General features: G+C 48.1%; 3 protein-coding genes across 7 annotated transcripts in view; 2 read left to right on the top strand and 1 right to left on the bottom strand.

The window, feature by feature from the left end:
• Window positions 1-11,111, bottom strand: part of EFTUD2 (elongation factor Tu GTP binding domain containing 2) — a 42,256-nt gene extending 31,145 nt beyond the window's left edge. The window contains exons 1-2 of the mRNA XM_082706335.1: window positions 10,861-11,111; window positions 7,677-7,785 (exon numbers count right to left, since the gene is read on the bottom strand). Of these exons, the coding sequence (XP_082562461.1) occupies window positions 7,677-7,781 (105 nt within the window). The 5' untranslated portion in view covers window positions 7,782-7,785; window positions 10,861-11,111. The remainder of the gene's footprint in view (window positions 1-7,676; window positions 7,786-10,860) is intronic.
• Window positions 11,112-11,173: 62 nt separating this feature from the next.
• On the top strand, window positions 11,174-15,411 carry DNAAF19 (dynein axonemal assembly factor 19). 5 transcript variants are annotated; one of them, XM_082706434.1, is made up of 4 exons: window positions 11,174-11,239; window positions 12,277-12,428; window positions 12,860-12,995; window positions 14,121-15,411. In XM_082706434.1, the coding sequence occupies exons 2-4, from the start codon at window positions 12,286-12,288 to the stop codon at window positions 14,562-14,564; spliced, it is 723 nt and encodes a 240-aa protein (XP_082562560.1). In that variant the 5' UTR covers window positions 11,174-11,239; window positions 12,277-12,285; the 3' UTR covers window positions 14,565-15,411. The 5 variants fall into 5 exon arrangements, with proteins under 5 accessions (XP_082562560.1, XP_082562557.1, XP_082562561.1 ...); XM_082706431.1 differs by having other exon boundaries at window positions 11,204-11,455; XM_082706435.1 differs by having other exon boundaries at window positions 11,206-11,244.
• An 89-nt stretch (window positions 15,412-15,500) lies between these two features.
• On the top strand, window positions 15,501-17,420 carry FAM187A (family with sequence similarity 187 member A). The gene has a single exon (XM_082706395.1). It carries the CDS (start codon window positions 15,563-15,565, stop codon window positions 16,802-16,804), a length of 1,242 nt encoding a protein of 413 aa, XP_082562521.1. The 5' UTR covers window positions 15,501-15,562; the 3' UTR covers window positions 16,805-17,420.
• Window positions 17,421-17,492: the final 72 nt, after the last annotated feature.

Consider the following 17,492-nt stretch of genomic DNA (forward strand, 5'->3'; position numbering starts at 1 on the left):
AGCAGTCCTGCTCTAAGCCAGCCCTTTCTTTAAATGTGGGTCACCACTCACAAGTGGATTGTGATTGGAGAAAAAAAATGGCTCATCATAGCATATCATTTTTTTTTTAAGATTCTTTTTTTTTTTTTAAAGATTTTATTTATTTATTTGACAGAGAGAGATCACAAGTAGGCAGAGAGGCAGGCAGAGAGAGAGGAAGGGAAGCAGGCTCCCTGCTGAGCAGAGAGCCCGATGTGGGACTCGATCCCAGGACCCTGAGATCATGACCCGCGCCGAAGGCAGCAGCTTAACACACTGAGCCACCCAGGCGCCCTTTTTTTAAGATTCTATTTAGTCCTTTGACATATAGAGAGGGAGAGAGATAGTGAAAGACATAGCACGAGCAGAGGGAGCTGTAGGCAGAGGGAGAAGCTGGCTCACCACTGAGCAGGAAGTCCAAAGCAGGCCTTCATCATAGGACCCTGAGATCACGACCTAACCTAAACGCAGACGCTCAACCAACTGAGCCACCTAGGCATCCTGAATGAATTTTTTCTACATATTCCTGCCCCTCTTGAATACTTGCAGTAACATGGCACTCACTCACAAGATGGCGCATTTCCCCGCAGGAAAGCACAGCTGGAAAGCAGGTCTTCATAAAGGACTTTAAAGCACCTCCTTATAAGTGAACCGTGGTCATAAGCAACACCGAAGGAAGCTATGCCCTCTTCTGCCAAAGAGTCCTTTGAATAATTAAAAGTGGATATTACACCACCTTTCATGTTCTAAAACATCCTGTTTCTTTCATTTATTCAACACATTTTTTTTTTAAAGATTTTGTTTATTTATTTGACAGAGAGAAAGAGACAGTGAGAGGGGGAGAATGGGCAGGGGGAGAGGGAGAGGGAAAGCAGGCTTCTTGCTGAGTACAGAGCCCGATGTGGGGCTCGATTCCAGGACCCCAGGATCATGACCTGAGCCGAAGGCAGAGGCTTAATGAGTGAGCCACCAAGGCATCTCTCAACAAATACCTTAAAAAAAAAAAAAAAAAAAAGACTTATTTATTTTTAGAGAGCAATCAAGAGTGAGCAAGCAGGGGGAGGAGCAGAGAGAGAAGGTGAGGGAGAGTCTGAAGCAGATTTCATGTGGAGGCTGATACAGGGCTCGATCTCACAACTGTGAGATCATGACGTGAGCCAAAACCAAGAGTCAGAGCTTAACGGACTGCGACACCCAGAGGTCCCTCAACAAATACTTACTGGGCACATACTATGTCCCAGGTACTGCTCTGGTATTGATAATACAACAATGGGGGGAAAAAACGGTGATGACATTTGAGTAAAACTCTGAAGAAAGAGAGAAAGCTCTACAAGTGGCTGAGGAAGAACATTCTAGTTGACTGGAACAACAAATGCGAAGGACCTGGGCCAAGAGGATTAGCAAGGAAGCCAGGATGAGGAGAAGAGCAGAGAAACACGAGAGTCCTTAGCGAACAGAACACATCTGATGGATGAGTTCACCGGGAGCAAGTGTTCTGAGAGGAGAGGGATGGGGAACGGAGTCCTTGGGGTCTGCTGACACTCAGAGGTCAGGGAGATGAGGAGGCCGCAGAAGCAAAGACGATGAAGGAACGGGCCAGGGAGAAGGAAAACCAGGGGGTTCCATGGAAGCTGATGGAAGAGGGGATTTTAAGGAGGGAGTGATGAGCCAGGTCAGACACCGCGGACTGGTCAAGTATGATGAGGACAGGGCCTGGGGTCAAGGTTACTGGTGACACTAACAAGAGCAGGTGCTGTGGAACAGGAGAGGCAGAGGACAAAAATGGGTTTGAGAGGATGTGGAGACAGTAAGTATCAAAAACTGTTTTGAGAGTGCTGCAGTAGGAAGCAGGGCGAGGGGAAGGGGGATTTGGGATGAGTTCAGAGAAATACTGAGATGCCTGTATGCGGATGGGGATGGTCCAGAGGGAAAACTGACACAGGGGTGGGGGGAAATGCCGAGGTGAGTGTCTGGTGCAGGTGAGGAGGGATGGGACCTAATTTCTGGTAGATAAGAACATAAACAGACCATCCCTATGAACAGGAGGGAAGACAGATGGCACAGATGTAGGGAGGCGGGTGGAGGTACTGGTGGGAGCCCGTTTTCCTTCACACAAATCCCAGCATGTCAACTGCTTTCTTAAAAAGAACAGAAAACCCTCCAGTGGTGTGTTGACCACCACCACCTCCTCCCGTCCTTATGCTCTTCTTCAATTAACATGGCCTGACAGTACAGTAGTTCCTGGCTTAGCCATATACCACTGGTGGGGGCCCCGAAACAGCTATCAAGCCAGTTTCTTCCTGCCCCAAAATGCTGAATGCATTTTGCAATTAATTGTAGGATTTTATGCAATTAATTTCCAACTACCTGTAATTACTTCTAGCTGAGTGTCCTGTCAGTAAGTCACACATGACCAGTCTAAAATAAAACCACGTAAGCATCTTTCTCTCATTTGTCTGTTAATAACCAGTGTTCTGCTAATTATCCCGCCCACCCCAATTTCTCCCCTCCAACTCCAAACCTGTGCAGCCTTCCACGGTGATGAGCTCCTGGCCTCCTGACCCTTTCTTCAGTAAAGGAGGGGTCCCAGCATCTTGCTTTGATCATGTCACCCCTTCCTCCACATTCTCCAGCCAAGGCCTTCCAGGGTCTGGTCCCTCCTCTTGAGCTGTCTCCCAGAGACCAACTGCTTTGGCAATTGGGAGGAGAAATCTTTTCCTCTTAACACACTACCTCTGGGCCCCTGGTCACTGCATGCCTTTCGAGAATGTCCCTCCTTCTCTCCTGTCTCCATTATCAAAATCCTGTGCAACTATTTACTTGTATATACTTCAATAAAAAAATGTTTATAGGGGCACCTATGTGGCTTAGTCAGTTGGGCTCTGCCTTTGGCTCAGGTCATGATCTCAGGGTCCTGGAATCATGGCCCCACGTTGAGCTCTCTACTCAGCGGCGAGTCTGCTTCTCCCTCTCCCTCTGTGATCTCTCTTGCTTTTGCTCTCCCTCAAATAAACAAAATCTTAAAAAAAAAAAAAAAAAAAAAAAAAAGTTTTCTAAGAACATCCGTGCACCCTGTGTGGACTGGGAGGCTCTAGGAACTCCCATTCTGCCGGGAGGAGTACGGACTGGTGCTGGTAAGCTGAGGCGCCATCTGACCGCACTTAGTAAAAAACGCTTAATTAACTATAAACACATTAAACATGGACACCATCCTGTGATCAACAACTCTGCTTTTGGGAATATAACTCAAAGACATTTTCATGTGGTGCAGGAGGGACATATCTGCAAATACCCATCCACTGCAGTGTTATTTGTTTTGAGGGAAGGCGACAGTGGCGGCAGGTCACCCTGTGCCCATCGCTGAGAGAGTACTACACACCACGGATGACCGAGCAGCAGTCAGATGACAGACCAGATAGACATGCGGCACCAGAGATGGACCCTAAACCTCATCACTTGCCAAGGCTGGGTGGCAAACGTGAGAAGCAGAATGAGGAACATAAGACAACCCCTTACACTATTTATATAAACAATGCAATCGTTCACATTTGGTAGCTCATACACACAAAAAGACACACACCCACAAGCTACAACAGTAATTCGTGAGAAGGAAATACAAAGGCATTAATAAGTTAACTACATAAGAGCAGAGCCCTGCACAAGCGACATTACCGAAGGGCAGGAACCGGAGTGGGATGAACTCAGCACTTGGTACTGAGGTGAAAACGTTCACACAGGGCCCAAGCAGTCCTTTTCCTTTACAGGGTATCTTTTTTTTTACCAGCTTTCGTAAAATAGAATTCACATGCCACACAATTCACCCATTTTCAAGGCACAATTCAGTGGTTTTTAGTATATTCCTAACTGTGCAGCCATCACAATGTCAGACTGTCACCCTAAAAAGAAATCCTGTACCCTTTGGCCATCACTCCCCAATTCCATGCCCCAAAACGAAGGCAACCACTAATCACTCACTCTACTTCCTCTCCCTATAGATGTCTACTCAGTCTTCAGCTCCACTAGGAATGTTACTCCCTCAAGATACTTTCTCGGTCACATCAGCCAAGAATGATTCCCTCCAGTAAGGGAGCTATTACTACAGTACTAAGTCAAAATGATCTGAATGGGGCACCTGGCTGGCTCAGTTGGTGGAGTACACAACTCTTGCCTTAGGATTTTGAGTCCCACATTGGGTGTGGAAATTACTTAAAAATAAAATCTTGGGGTGCCTGGATGGCTCAGTGGGTTAAGTCTCTGCCTTCGGCTTGGTTCATGATCTCAGGGTCCTAGGATGGAGCCCCACATCAGGCTCTCTGCTCAGCAGGGAGCCTGCTTCCCCCTCTCTCTCTGCCTGCCTTTCTGCCTACTTGTGATCTCTCTGTGTCAAATAAATAAATAAATAAAATCTTTAAAAAAAATAAAATAAAATCTTAAAAAATAATAATAAAGTAAGATAAAGTAATCTAAATGGTACTTGTCCTTCCCTGCTTTATACTTAAATTTTTTTTGTACTTCATCTCCCCTGGTGAGCAGTACGTTCCTAGAAGGCAGAGATAGTGCCTTGGCTCTCAGTATCGTGATTCGTTGGATAGAGGGATTACAAATGTAAGTGACTGCAAATCTTTATTTATTTATTTATTTTTAAAGATTTTATTTATTTATTTGACAGAGAGAGAGAGATCACAAGCAGGCAGAGAGGCAGGCAAGCAGAGAGAGAGAAAGAGAGGAGGAAGGAGGCTCCCCGCTGAGCACAGCGTCCAATGTGGGGCCCCATTCCAGGACCCTGGGATCAAGACCTGAGCCGAAGACAGAGGCTTTAACCCACTGAGCCATCCAGCTGCCCTGATTACAAATATTTAATGAATGAATTTATTTATTTACTTAGCCTGGAATTCAAGTTGAGATCACTTTGAATTTAGAGTTTTTTATCCAGTGTGTTAGCTTATGTCATGTGTGAATTTTTTTTTTTTTAAGATTTTATTTACTTATTTGACAGAGATCACAAGTAGGCAGAGAGAGGGGGGGGGGGATGCAAGATCCCCGTAAGCAGAGAGCCCAATGTGGAGCTCAATCCCAGGACCCTGGGACCATGACCTGAGCCGAAGGCAGAGGCTTTAACCCACTGAGCCACCCAAGCACCCCGTCATGTGTGAATTTTATAAACTCCCCTATCTTCACCTAAGCCACTGATAAAAAGGTTGAAAAGAATGGAACCAAGCATGGATGACTGGGGCATGTCACCTCTGGTGGCGATCCATTAATCAACACTCTTTGGGTCTCACAGTTCTATCAGCTGTGACCTCTCCTAACTTTATTATGACCCAACCCATATACTTTTCACAGGGACATCGTGAGTTACAGTGATTACCTTAGGAAAAGTGAACTGGAATAAGGACCAAGAAGACTTTCTATTTATTAGAACTGCATGAAAAGTATTCACAAATTGCTTGTAAAATGAAAACTACCTCTTTAAAATATTTTTAAAAAGAAAAACCTGGTTTATAAAAAGAATTAAAAACTTTAAATGCCTTGCTCAAATCAATATATATAATATCCACAGCATACCCTTGACCTGTATCTCAATCTAGTAATCATATTGAGAAAATAATTTTTATTTATTTATTTAAAAAAATATTTTATTTGTTCATTTGACAGAGAGAGAGATCACAAGTAGGCAGAGAGGCAGGCAGGAAGCAGGCTCCCCGCTGGGCAGAGAGCCTCATGCGGGGCTCCATCCCAGGACCCTGAGATCATGACCTGAGCCGAAGGCAGAGGCTTAACCCACTGAGCCACCCAGGCACCCCGAGGAAAATCATTTTTATAAAACTCATATGAGCTTCCTAAGACTGCAACAATCATCTGTTTTAAAATTCCTTCCATCATTTTTACCGTGGATATACATTACACATACTACTTGTTAGTTTCTTTCTTTTCTTTCTTTCTTTTTTTTTTTTAAGATTTTATTTATTTGACAGAGACAGACACAGCAAGAGAGGGAACATGAGCAAGGGGAGTGGGAGAGGGAAAAGCAGGCCTCTGGCTAAGCAGGGAGCCCGATGTGGGGCTTGATCGCAGGACTCTGGGATCATGACTGAGCTTAAGGCAGATGCTTAACAACTGAGCCACCCAGGAGCCCCACTAGTCGGTAGTTTCTGGAAACGTAGTGCCATATCTCCATCTTTGAAAAGTAGAAAAGCTGCCTGATTCACTTGCTAGCACCACAGCCATTCCCCAGTTTACTAAAGATGACCACAATGGCTCTCTCAGCTTACCTCTGCCAGGTCTCCCCCACCATGCCGACCCAGGAAATAATTCATCTGGGCATGAAGACTTGAACACACCTAAAGCTTCAAGATGCTCTCTTTTTACCTCACCTTCAATGTTCTTCTTCCAATGTTTATTCTATTTTTTCTAATTTGAAGGACATTTTCCCTAAAGGAGCAGACAGCAGCCAGGACTTTGGCTCTGCCTTCCTGCCGTCCTATTAGTCTCACACCTCCATTGATCAGCAGTGGGCCCGTCTACTTTTTGTTCATCTTGTTCTGAACACTGCTAACCTCTGATGTCTTCTGCAAGCCTCAGATCACTCTGGACTCATCCTCCATAACTCTCCCGAAGGGAGTCGTGAGAATCTGTACCATCCTTCCCCTCTTTTTTTTTTTTTTAATTAGAGAGAGAGGGAGACAGTGTGAGCATGAGTGGGGAGGGGCAGAGGGAGAAACAGACTCCCAACTGAGCAGGGAGCTGGATGCAGGTCCATCCCAGGACCCTGGGATCATGACCTGAGCCGAAGGTAAACGGTTAAGCGACTGAGCCACCCAGGCACCCCTGTATCTTCCCTTTCTATTGCTTTTATTCACCTTTCAAAACCCAAGCTTATGAGTATGTTGTCAGTGCAGCTGCACTTGGAAAAACGGACTACCTTTTCTAAGTTGGTATTACTCATTAACTGTCCAAAAAAACTTCAGGTAAATGGAAGGAGAGCTATTACCGTGAACCAGAGCTTGTATTATAAAAACACCTGGGGGTGCCTGGGTGGGTTGCTAAGCATCTGCCTTCAGTTCAGGTCATGATCCCAGGGTCCTGGATGTGATTGAGCCCCACAATGGGCTTCCTGCTCTGCGGGAAGCCTGTTTTACCCTCTCCCATTCTCCATGCTTGTGCTCCCTCTCTTGTTGTGTCCACCTCTGTCAAATAAACAAAATCTTTAAAATACAAAAAACAAAAACAAAAACAAAAAAACCACCCCATGCATGAAACTACCTTATATCCCCTTTCGGACTTTCAGTAGCTAAGCTTTGTACGGGCAGAATAAGACCCCAACAAGTCATATATTTAAAAGGTACAGGGCGCCTGGGTGGCTCAGTGGGTTAAGCCGCTGCCTTCAGCTCAGGTCATGATCTCAAGGTCCTAGGATCGAGTCCTACATCGGGCTTTCTGCTCAGGAGGGAGCCTGCTTCCCTCTCTCTCTCTCTCTTCCTGCCTTTCTGCCTACTTGTGATCTCTCTCTTCAAATAAATAAATAAAATCTTAAAAAAAAATAAAAGGTACAATGTGAGAGATGTACACAGGATATTATGGGAGCACAGAGGATACAGTGTCTTTTTAATTTTTTTTTTTTAAAGAGAGAGATGAAAACAGCAATGTATTTGTTTTACCTCATCAAGATCTTTGGTCTCTCTGCCCAATTCATCATCATCTTCATCAGAATCAAGCTCTGGCCCAATATAATTCCCAAACTCATCATACAAGTCGGTATCCATGATGCTAAAATTCAAGGAAAAGAAGCGTTAGATTCCGGCGAGATAACCAAGGCCTCCACAACACGGCCCCACATTTCTAACCTTATGGTTGACCATATCCCTTCAACACATCTCCTTTCCAGTTAGACCAGCCTACTGGCGGCTCCTCCCAAAGCTCTGTACTTTACTGTCCTCATGGTTCTACCTGTTTACATTCTCTTCTCCCACTCTTATATAACACTAAAAAAATTTTTAACTTAATACTGGAAAGTTGCAAAGTAGCACAAATATTTTTCTTTTTCCTAAATGACTCAAGGATAGTTGCTGACACAGTGCTTCATCACCTTCTAATACTTGAATGCAGGAGTTGGCAAACTATGGCCTGGGGCCAACATGGCCTGCTGCCTGTTTTCACACAGCCCCCAAGCTAGAAATGCCTTTTACATTTTTAAATAATTGAAAAATATCAAAAGAATATTTCATGATATGTGCAAATTATATAAAATTCAAATTTCAGCATCTAAAAAAACAGCTTTATTGGAACACAGCCAGGCTCATTCATTTATAATGTCTGTGGCTGCTTTCACACTGTAACAGCAAAGTTGAGTAGTTGTAACTGAGACCATATGGCCCACAAAGCCTAAAATATTTACTATCTGGCCCTTGGTAGAAAGTTTGCCAACCCCTGCTTTAGTGTGATTCCTACAAACCAGGACATTTTCCCACATAACCACAACATGACAATCAAAATCAGAAAATTAATAGTGACATGTTACTACCACCTAATCCACAGATCTCCATTATTAGAAAAAAACTTCTTCCTTTTTCTTTTTTTTTTTTTAAAGTAAGCTCAGTGTGGAGTCCAACACGAGTCTTGAACTCATGACCCTGATATCAAGACCTGAGCTGAGGTCAAGAGTTGGACACTTAACCGACGGAGCCACCGAGGTGCCCTCAGAACAAGTGTTCTAGTAATGTCCTGCACAGCAAAGGTTCCAATCCAGGATCACATGTTTCCATTTAACGGTCGTGTGTTTAGTCTCCTGTACTCAGGAACAGCTCCTCAGTCTCTCCTTGACTTTTACGACCTGACGCTTTTGAAGATTACAGGAGACTGATTTTTGCAAAATATCCCTTAATTTGGGTATGTCTGTTTCCTCATGATTGGAGTCAGGTTTTGCATTTTTGGCAGGGATACCTCAGAAGTAATGCGGTGTTCTTTTCAGTACATCTCCTATCAGGTGGTACATGATTTTAATCTGTCCCATTAGTAGTGATGTTAATTAAATTACTTGATTATGGTAGTATCTGCCAACCTTTTCCAATATAAAGTTATTTGTTTTCTCTTTGTAATTCTTACGTATTCTGTGGGTTTTCTGCACTTCAATTACTGAAATTCTATCCAAAGTAAAAATTCAAATGCCACCTCCTTCAAAGAGGAGAATCATTCTAGATTCTCAATTTCTCATTCCCCTACACTGCTATAGCCTTTCGTACCTTAACCAGCATTTAATTCTGCCTTAAATGGCAGTTAACTACTAATTACCCTCTCCCAACAACCCTACAGTTTATAACTAATAAACAACAAGCCAGAGGTCGTGTAAGGGTTAGGGCTCTGGGGTTGAAAGGCCTAGACTTGAATCCTAACTTTGTCACTTATACGAAGTACTTTCAGGTTAATTACTTCACTTCTCCAAATCTATTTCCTTAACTGGAAAATGGAGCGAGTAATCCCCACTGCATAAAGTTTTCAGACTTACAGCAAAATAGTCTGTGTAAACAACTTATCACAGTTCTCAGCTCAATAAATGTCAACAAGCATTATTTTTTGGCCATTCTTGAATACAGGAACCCTGTGTTCCTTGTGCCTTCCTGCCAATGCCCAACATAGTGCCTTGCATAAGCAGGAACTGGATGTTAACTGAACAGAATATTTAATTTTGAGATAGCGGTATTTATCCAAGTAAAGGACTGGCTTCAGGGCCTTGTAATTACATGTAAATTATAATGGAAACTTTCATATTAGGGATTCTTTGTATTTCCCAAGAGCTATCACATCTGTGCTCATTTCATTCTTCCAAGATCCATGAAGTGCCTGCACACATTTTTATAAAAGGCTGCTCGTAGGACAAATCTAGCTCATTTCTGCTCCAGGGACGCTGTACTTGAAACTCTTTTCTGAAATGCTCTTCCCTTAGATATTTATACTTTTTTTTTTAAATTTTATTTATTTATTTGAAAGACGGAGATCACAAGTAGGCAGAGAGGCAGGCAGAGAGAGAGAGAGAGGGAAGCAGGCTTCCTGCGGAGCAGGGAGCCCGATGCGGGGCTCGATCCCAGGACCCTGAGATCATGACCCGAGCCAAAGGCAGCAGCCCAAACCACTGAGCCACCCAGGCGCCCCAGATATTTATACTTTGTTCTATTGTTTCACTCAGGTCACTTCTGAGAATGTCACCATAAAACAGTCCTCTCAACACACTCTCCACCCCCCCCCACTTTAACGGTTTTATTATTACTTTATTGGTAGTAGTACTCGTCCCTCGCTCACATTTACCTATTCACGTTACTTTCACTATCATCTCCCCAACTACAATTTAAGCAAAGGATTTTTTATTTTTCTCTTAGAACTGTGCTGGCACGAAACGAAACCTCGATAAGTTTTTGTTGAATGAATGAATGGCTCCTACAAGGCACAGAAAAGATAGCTGACTTGCCCACAGTTGCATAAAACTAGTCACCAAACCTCACTGCAGCTTCCCGCTAGAACACCGGCTCTCAAACGAATACACAGTAAGGACGGAGGGAGCTTGGTAGAGAAGGGGTGAAGAAGGCACAGATGGAAGAGGGAGTAAGACAACGACCCGTGTCCAGGGAAGGGACAATGAGGGAACCCTGGAATCAAGATATGTGCTGGGGGGGGGGGTGGCGGGTAGTGGGGAGAGTCTTTCATTCCCTTTCCCGCTCCACGTTTCAGTTTACCCATCCGTAACGTGAAAGGGGACAGAAAACCTACAACGTCTTTTGCAGATCTGACATTATTTAATTTCCCACCCCAACCGGAGCAACTTTCCCCCGTCGCTGACCAGCGCCAGCTCACCTGCCGGCCCGCGCAGCCTAAAGCTCCAAGTCCGCCGCCGGAGACCGCGCTTCCGCCACACGCCGCCGCTCCGCTGCGCCCGCCGTCAAGGAAGGACCCCGCAGACGCTGCCGTCGCGTTTCTGCCCCGAGGACAGCCCTATGCCTGAGGACCGGCTGGGAGGAATGCCAACCACGTATCCATACACCGGCGACGTGGGGTCGTGGGCCCTCAAACCAAGGCGTGGGCTGCTCCAAAAAGACCGAGGCCTTAGGAGGCAAGAATCTGGTCAGGCGCTTCTGAGCCACCCTGAAAGGGGGCCTTCGGGACGATCACGTGGTCAGGCTGTTTGAGCAGTTGCTGAGCAACCAGAGCTGCTGGGCGTGGTCTACGCTGAGCTGTGCGGTTCTCATCTAAGTATTCCTAAGGAAAGCAAGGAAACCTAGGCCTGAGGTTCTGGGGTGAAGTGCTGGGGGGCGGAAGGGTTAGTTGTTCTCTCTCTTCAGTCTGGGGAGGGCTCAGAACTGGACAGGAGTCGAGACATCTGAGTTCAGTTCCTAGCCTGCCCCGCCCCTTTCTCGGTGTTCGTTCACCCACGCCGGGGTGGAGGGAAAAGGTATGGGTTTGGTAGCAGACCTCCTGCTTCCCTGCCCTACGGCTGGCCACAAACTAGCTCAGTGCGCGTCTGAGGTTCAGGGAGGTCTCACAGGAAGAAAAGCCAGAGCCCTCACTAGCACTCATACAGATGATTTCCCTGTAGAACGGATCAATCAGCCTCACATACTCAGAGGGTGCAGAAGTACAGTGGCCGAACTAAAGAGGTTGCTCAAGAACCTACAGATCTGTGATCCAGACCTGGTCTGGACCGAGGAATTGGGAACGGAGATCCCTAAACCCCTTCCTCTGCCACTTTTGCCTGACTTCCTATTCAGTCATTGCATCTGGTTTGGATGAAAAGTATCTTTCCCCGTTGAAAACACTGAATGATGGGTGAAATTTTATCCCTGGGCTCAGGAGTATACTTCACAATAGTTCTGCTTTTGTGGGAGGTCCTCTGTCACTTGGTATGGAGTGAGCCCATATGGAAGAGTGAAGGGACTGAATACTGAATTCTGAGATCCAAATGTGTCCTCAGCAGAAGCACCAAAATTAAAATACTTCTGGAGGCAGAGAACAAAATTAAGATAGGGCTCCAAACTGAAAGTCAGAACTCTGTATTCTATTTTCAGTGGCAAGTCTTAAGCAAGTCCTCACTGTGTAACAAACTCAGCTCCCGTCTATAAAGTAGAGGACTAGATTGTTTTACCACCCTCCAAGATAAGTAGAAAGTTATCCAGAGCACTTTGGGGTCATACTGTAGGCGGGCAAAGAATACAGACACATCCTCTTCCCCCGATATTGATCTTCCACTGATGTCCATTCCCTTTGCCTTCCTAGAAACAGGCCATGGAAAGGAATGGCATCATTGATTTCAAGGCTTTGGAGAAAGAGCTACAGGCTGCACTCACTGCTGACGAGAAATACAAACGGGAGAACGCTGCCAAGTTACGGGCCGTGGAACAGAGGGTGGCTTCCTATGAGGAGTTCAGGTTGGTGTAATGCAATTTTTCTTTTCTTTTCTTTTTTTTTTTCAGCTTAATGCAGTTTTTCTCAGACCCTCCTGTTTTGGTGAACTGTAGTGGATAAGAGCATGTGATTTGAAGTCAGATAATTTTGGGCTCGGTCCTGGCCCTACCTGTGTGGTCTCATGCAAGTTGTTTAACCTCTCTGAGCCTCTATTCCTCATCTGTAAAAGAGAGCGACTATTGTTACCATTGAGTAAATTGTTACATGTAAGATGTTGAGTACAGTGTCTGGCACATGGGAGGCGCTCAAAATGGTCAGCCATTGTTGCCATTGCTGTTGCTGTCCTATTGGCTTGCTGAAGTTTCACCTCTAACATGCAAAGTGCAGCCACCTCACAGCCACGCCCACTTCATAGCATGAAGTCTATCCTCCGATCTCTTTCCTTTGCCCACAGGGGGATTGTCCTTGCATCACATCTGAAGCCACTGGAGCGGAAGGACAAGATAGGAGGGAAGAGGACTGTGGCCTGGAACTGTCATGCTACTCAGCGAGAGACCGAGTCTCAGGATGAGGCCACTGAAATCTCCCAGGTAGGGGAGGCCCAGCCTCCTCTGCCCAGTAGGATCCTCTGCCCTAAACCTCCAATCCTGGTTTCTTTCTTTTTTATTTTTAAAGATTTTATTTATTTATTTGACAGACAGAGATCACAAGTAGGCAGAGAGGTAGGCAGAGAGAGAGTGGGGGCGGGGGGGTTGCGGAGCAGGCACCCTGCTGAGCAGAGAGCCCAATGCAGGGCTCAATCCCAGAACCTTGGGATCAGGACCTGAGCCAACGGGCGGAGGCTTTAACCCACTGAGCCACCCAGGCGCCCCACCCCCATCCTATTTTCTTACAACACACACTTCTTCCTTCTTTCTCATGTTAAGCCAACAGAGGCAGGTTTCTGCCTCCCATCGGAGAGAGAAAAGCAACCAGCAGATAGTGAGTGTGAGTTAAACTGGGCAGAACAAGTCAGAAAAATGGACTAGACAGTCTTTTTCACTCAGACTTGGCTTGCACTCCCAGATCAGATTTAAGGTGCTCTGCCCCCACATTATATGGTATATGGTGTAATCCTCTGTGTCAGTGTTGGGAGAGAGGCCCAGCCCACCAGACTTTTTAAAAAAAAAAAGATTTATCTGTTTATTTGACAGAGATCACAAGTAGGCAGAGAGAGGGGTGGGGGAAGCAGGCTCCCTGCTGAGCAAAGAGTCTGGTTTGGGGCTCGATCCCAGGACCCTGAGATCATGACCTGAGCCGAAAGCAGAGGCTTAACCCACTGAGCCAGCCAGGCGCCCTCCCCGTCAGATTTTTAACACTCACCTTGAATTCCTTTTTCTCTTTCTGAGGCTTCCAGTCATCCTCTGTGCCCTGCTCAGAGTAAAGCCTGACTTACTCTCACAGAGCACGACTGTGTTCACGTTCATCAGTGGAAAATCCTGGTGCAACTGAGATTCTCAAACCGTGGCCTGGGTTCCTTGGGGCCCCCTCCCTCCCTGTCCCTTCCCAGTTCCCTGATCTGAAAACCAGGCCCACAGGGACCACATCCTACCCGGGGCTCAGAGAGTACCACTACAGCTAAGACAAAAACCCACAGGCTCCCCTCACTGTCACTCTCTCACTGCCGCAGAGCAGCTAGAAGAGCTTGGGACTTTCTTTCCTTCCTTGTGATCCAGGAGAAAACACTTTTCCAGCCTGAGACCTCCGCAGAGTTCTACCGTGATTGGCGGCGGCACTTGCAGAGTGGGCCAGAGCGCTATGAGGCCCTGCTGCAGCTCGGAGGTCCAAAGCTGGGTCACCTCTTCCAGACGGACGTGGGGTTTGGACTTCTAGGGGAGCTGCTGGTGGCACTGGCTGATCAGGTGAGGCCAGCCGACCGGTTGATGGTGCTAGGGATCCTGCACAGCCTGGCCGGCACTGGGCGCTTCGCCCTGAACCTGAGCCTGCTGAGCCCCGCGGAGAGAGAGAGCTGCAGAGGCCTGTTTCAGAAGCTGCAGGCTCCCAGGCCCACAAAGGAGGGGCTCAGCCAGAAGGAGTGGGGTCTAGAGGAGCAGCCTGGTGAGCTCCAGGAGGAGGAAAGGCTCCTGCAGGAGCTGCTAGTGCTGTACCAGGTGGCTTGACAGGACCAGTTACCTGCAGAGGCCCCCAGTAACTTGCTTGTCATCCTGGGGGCTGCACAGGACTGTAATGAGTGCCCACCCCTAATTCCCTTCTCAACTTGGAATTTACAGAGGATATGCAGGAATCGAATCTTCCCCACTCTCCAGCCACCTTGGTGGCTCAGTATTCTGATCTATGTAGAGCAGTACAATGGTCAAGGGCCCAAGAACTTGAAAGAGGTTCGTTTCCCACCCTTAGAGTCTGCCAAGCCTCTAGCCTGCAGCCCTGAGAGATGAGTGTGTGCCCAACCAAATGCTGGCTATACCAGTTAAATCCTCTACTTAAAAAGAAAAGAAAAGAAAATCATCAATCTTCCTTGGTAAACAAATACTGATCTCCATAGCTCTTAACAAGAACATCCCAAATCAATAAATGGACATTTAATCAGCAAATAATCAAATGCTACCTCTTCGAGGTCCAGTATTTTCCTCAGGGGCTGAATTCCTGTGTAGGTTGGGCCTGGGAAAGCCCCAAGCCATCAGCCTGGGTCAGGCCAGCCTCCCAGGCTTCAGATGGCCAGACGTGCAGGCAGGTGAGTCTTCTTCAACTCCTGAATTACCCAAAGGGAAGACCATTCCACCAAGCAGGCAGGCAGGGCCTAAAGCAGGAAGGCAAGAGATTTGCCTGTTCTAGCACCTGTGCCCTTGCTCTTCATTCCGGTTTCCCGGCCCATTCTTGGGTGAGTGCCAGTGTTCTAGAAAGGGGAGGGAGGGCCAGGTTCTAGAATGGTCTTTCCCTCAAGATCGCATCTAGAACACGAGAAGGGCATCTTGTACATCAGCTGGGAACAAACTTGCCTTGCCTTTGGCCACTTCCCCTGTAGATTCTTACTCCTCTCCTGGCTGCTCGGTCCTTTCTCCTAGAGACTACCCGCTCCTGGCAGGGATTTCTAGAAACCCCGTAGGCCTTGAGTGCCTTGGTTTTGCCCCGCCCCCTCTGACTTTTGCCTCTTGTGGGCATGAACCTCGCCCACACCGCTGTGCTCCTGTGGGTGTGGGGGAGCCTCCAGGCCTTCGAAATTGTGGAGCAGGAGAATATTTTCCAGCGGACCCCCTGCCCAGCCTTTCTGATGTTTGACAACGCAGCCTACCTGGCAGACATGAGCTTCGAGCTTCCCTGCCGCTGCAAGCCTGAGGAGGTGTCCACCGTGGTCTGGTACTATCAGAAGCACCTGGGCAGCGACCACACCAGAGTGCTCACGGACTTCGACGGGCGGGTGCTGACGGAGGAGTCCCAGGTGCGCGTGGGCAGCGACATGCTGGTTCGCTTCAGCATCCGCATGTTCAGCCTGCTGGTTTTCCGGGCGCAGCCCGAGGACTCGGGCTTGTATTTCTGCGGCACCCGCAAGGGGGACTACTTTTATGCCTATGACGTGGACATCCAAAGCGGGGAGGACATGGTGGCCACCTTCAAGGACCAGGGCCAGGAGCCGTTCGCAGACGAGCACCGCGGGACCCTGCACATCTTCACCACCTTCTGGGAGTGGACCCCGTGCGACCGCTGTGGGGTGCGAGGGGAGCAGTGGCGGATTGGCCTGTGCTACCTGCAGAGCCCGGGGCTGTCCCCGCGCTTCCGCAGGACCCTGCCTGACGTGGTGTCCTGTGGCTCGCAGGCCGTGCCCCAGAAGCTTCGGGCCCAGGCCAGGGAGCATACCCCCGAGCTCCTGGTGCAGAGCTGCGTGGTGCCCTGTGAGAAGAAGGAGGTTCGTGAGGGCCTGGTGGCCATCCTCAGCTACGTGTCCAAGGTGGGCAGCCGGCCCTGGCTGCCTCAGGTGCCCATCCAGTTCCACCAGCAGAGGCTGGGCCAAGGACTCATTATCTCCTGCCCCGGGGCCCGGCCAGAGCACGCCGTGGCCTGGGACAAGGACCGCCAGTACTTCTACCGCACGCAGTACCTGCGAGGTGTCAACCGGTCCATGCGGGTGTTCATCGACCACGGCAACCACCTCCACATCCGCTTCACCCAGCTCAGTGACCGGGGCATCTACTATTGCTGGCGGCAGGGCGTGAGGGTCGCCGGCTTGCGGCTGGGTGTCACAGCCCGAGGCCACTACCGGGCCTCATTCTCGGACCCTGAGACTCGCTCCGCCGTGCAGCTCACCCTGATAGGCTACCTGGTCATCACGGTGGTCTTTGTCACCATTCACCTCTGTCGCTGCTGCTGTTACTTATCTCGCTGTTGGCCCAGCTACTCCCCCTAGGTCCCCTCCTCTTCCCCGGCTTGGAAGACCAGTTGTGCTCAGATGTGTTTGTTAAGTGATCCCGGATGCCTCTGGCTGGGCTGTGCGGCAAGGGTGTGTGTGTGTGTGTGTGTGTGTGTGTGTGTAAATATGTTAGTTACAACCTGCTCCTGGCAGGTGGAGAAGCCCGGGGCAGACGAGAGATGGGGGACGTAGGCCAGTATAGAAGGAGCCAGAGCGTGCCTCTTCCAACTTCATGCTCAGAGAAGGAAGAAGTGAAGCTGATATTTATCAAATGGCCTTTTTGATGTTGGAACAGTGTTTGGGGTGCTTTTATTTTCTGCCTTGGAGGATTGCCAAGTGGTCGCTGGTTGAATTGGGGGCAGCAGGGAAAGGAAGAGGGAGTGGGGGAGCCTAGAATATGTCCTCGACTCTGGAATGGCAAGTTTGGGAATAAAGGTAAAAACCAGAACAGGGAAAATGGGTGAGAAAAGTGGAAGTCAAAGTCAGGGCTTTCCCCAGGGCTGGGAGGTGAGAAGAGGGGCCGAGTTGAGGGCGCATTGGGGTGCCATGCGGAGCAGGGTTGGAGTTGGGATCTGTCCGGTGGCTGCCGCTGGGGGGTTTGGGGGTCCCAAGATGATCAGCAGTAAGCAAGTTGAGTCTTGTCCAAGGCTACTTCCTGCCCTCTCCCCAGCCCCAGCCTGTCCTG

Source organism: Mustela nivalis (genome assembly GCF_964662115.1).
Source record: "Mustela nivalis genome assembly, chromosome: 17".
NCBI lineage: Eukaryota > Metazoa > Chordata > Mammalia > Carnivora > Mustelidae > Mustela > Mustela nivalis.

Coding starts and splice junctions, on each gene's coding strand:
- DNAAF19 (XM_082706434.1), top strand. CDS start 12,286: ATGGAAAGGAATGGCATCATTGATTTCAAGGCTTTGGAGAAAGAGCTA. Junction 12,429..12,859: donor GCTTCCTATGAGGAGTTCAG/GTTGGTGTAATG, acceptor CTTTGCCCACAG/GGGGATTGTCCTTGCATCAC. Junction 12,996..14,120: donor AGGCCACTGAAATCTCCCAG/GTAGGGGAGGCC, acceptor CTTGTGATCCAG/GAGAAAACACTTTTCCAGCC.
- FAM187A (XM_082706395.1), top strand. CDS start 15,563: ATGAACCTCGCCCACACCGCTGTGCTCCTGTGGGTGTGGGGGAGCCTC.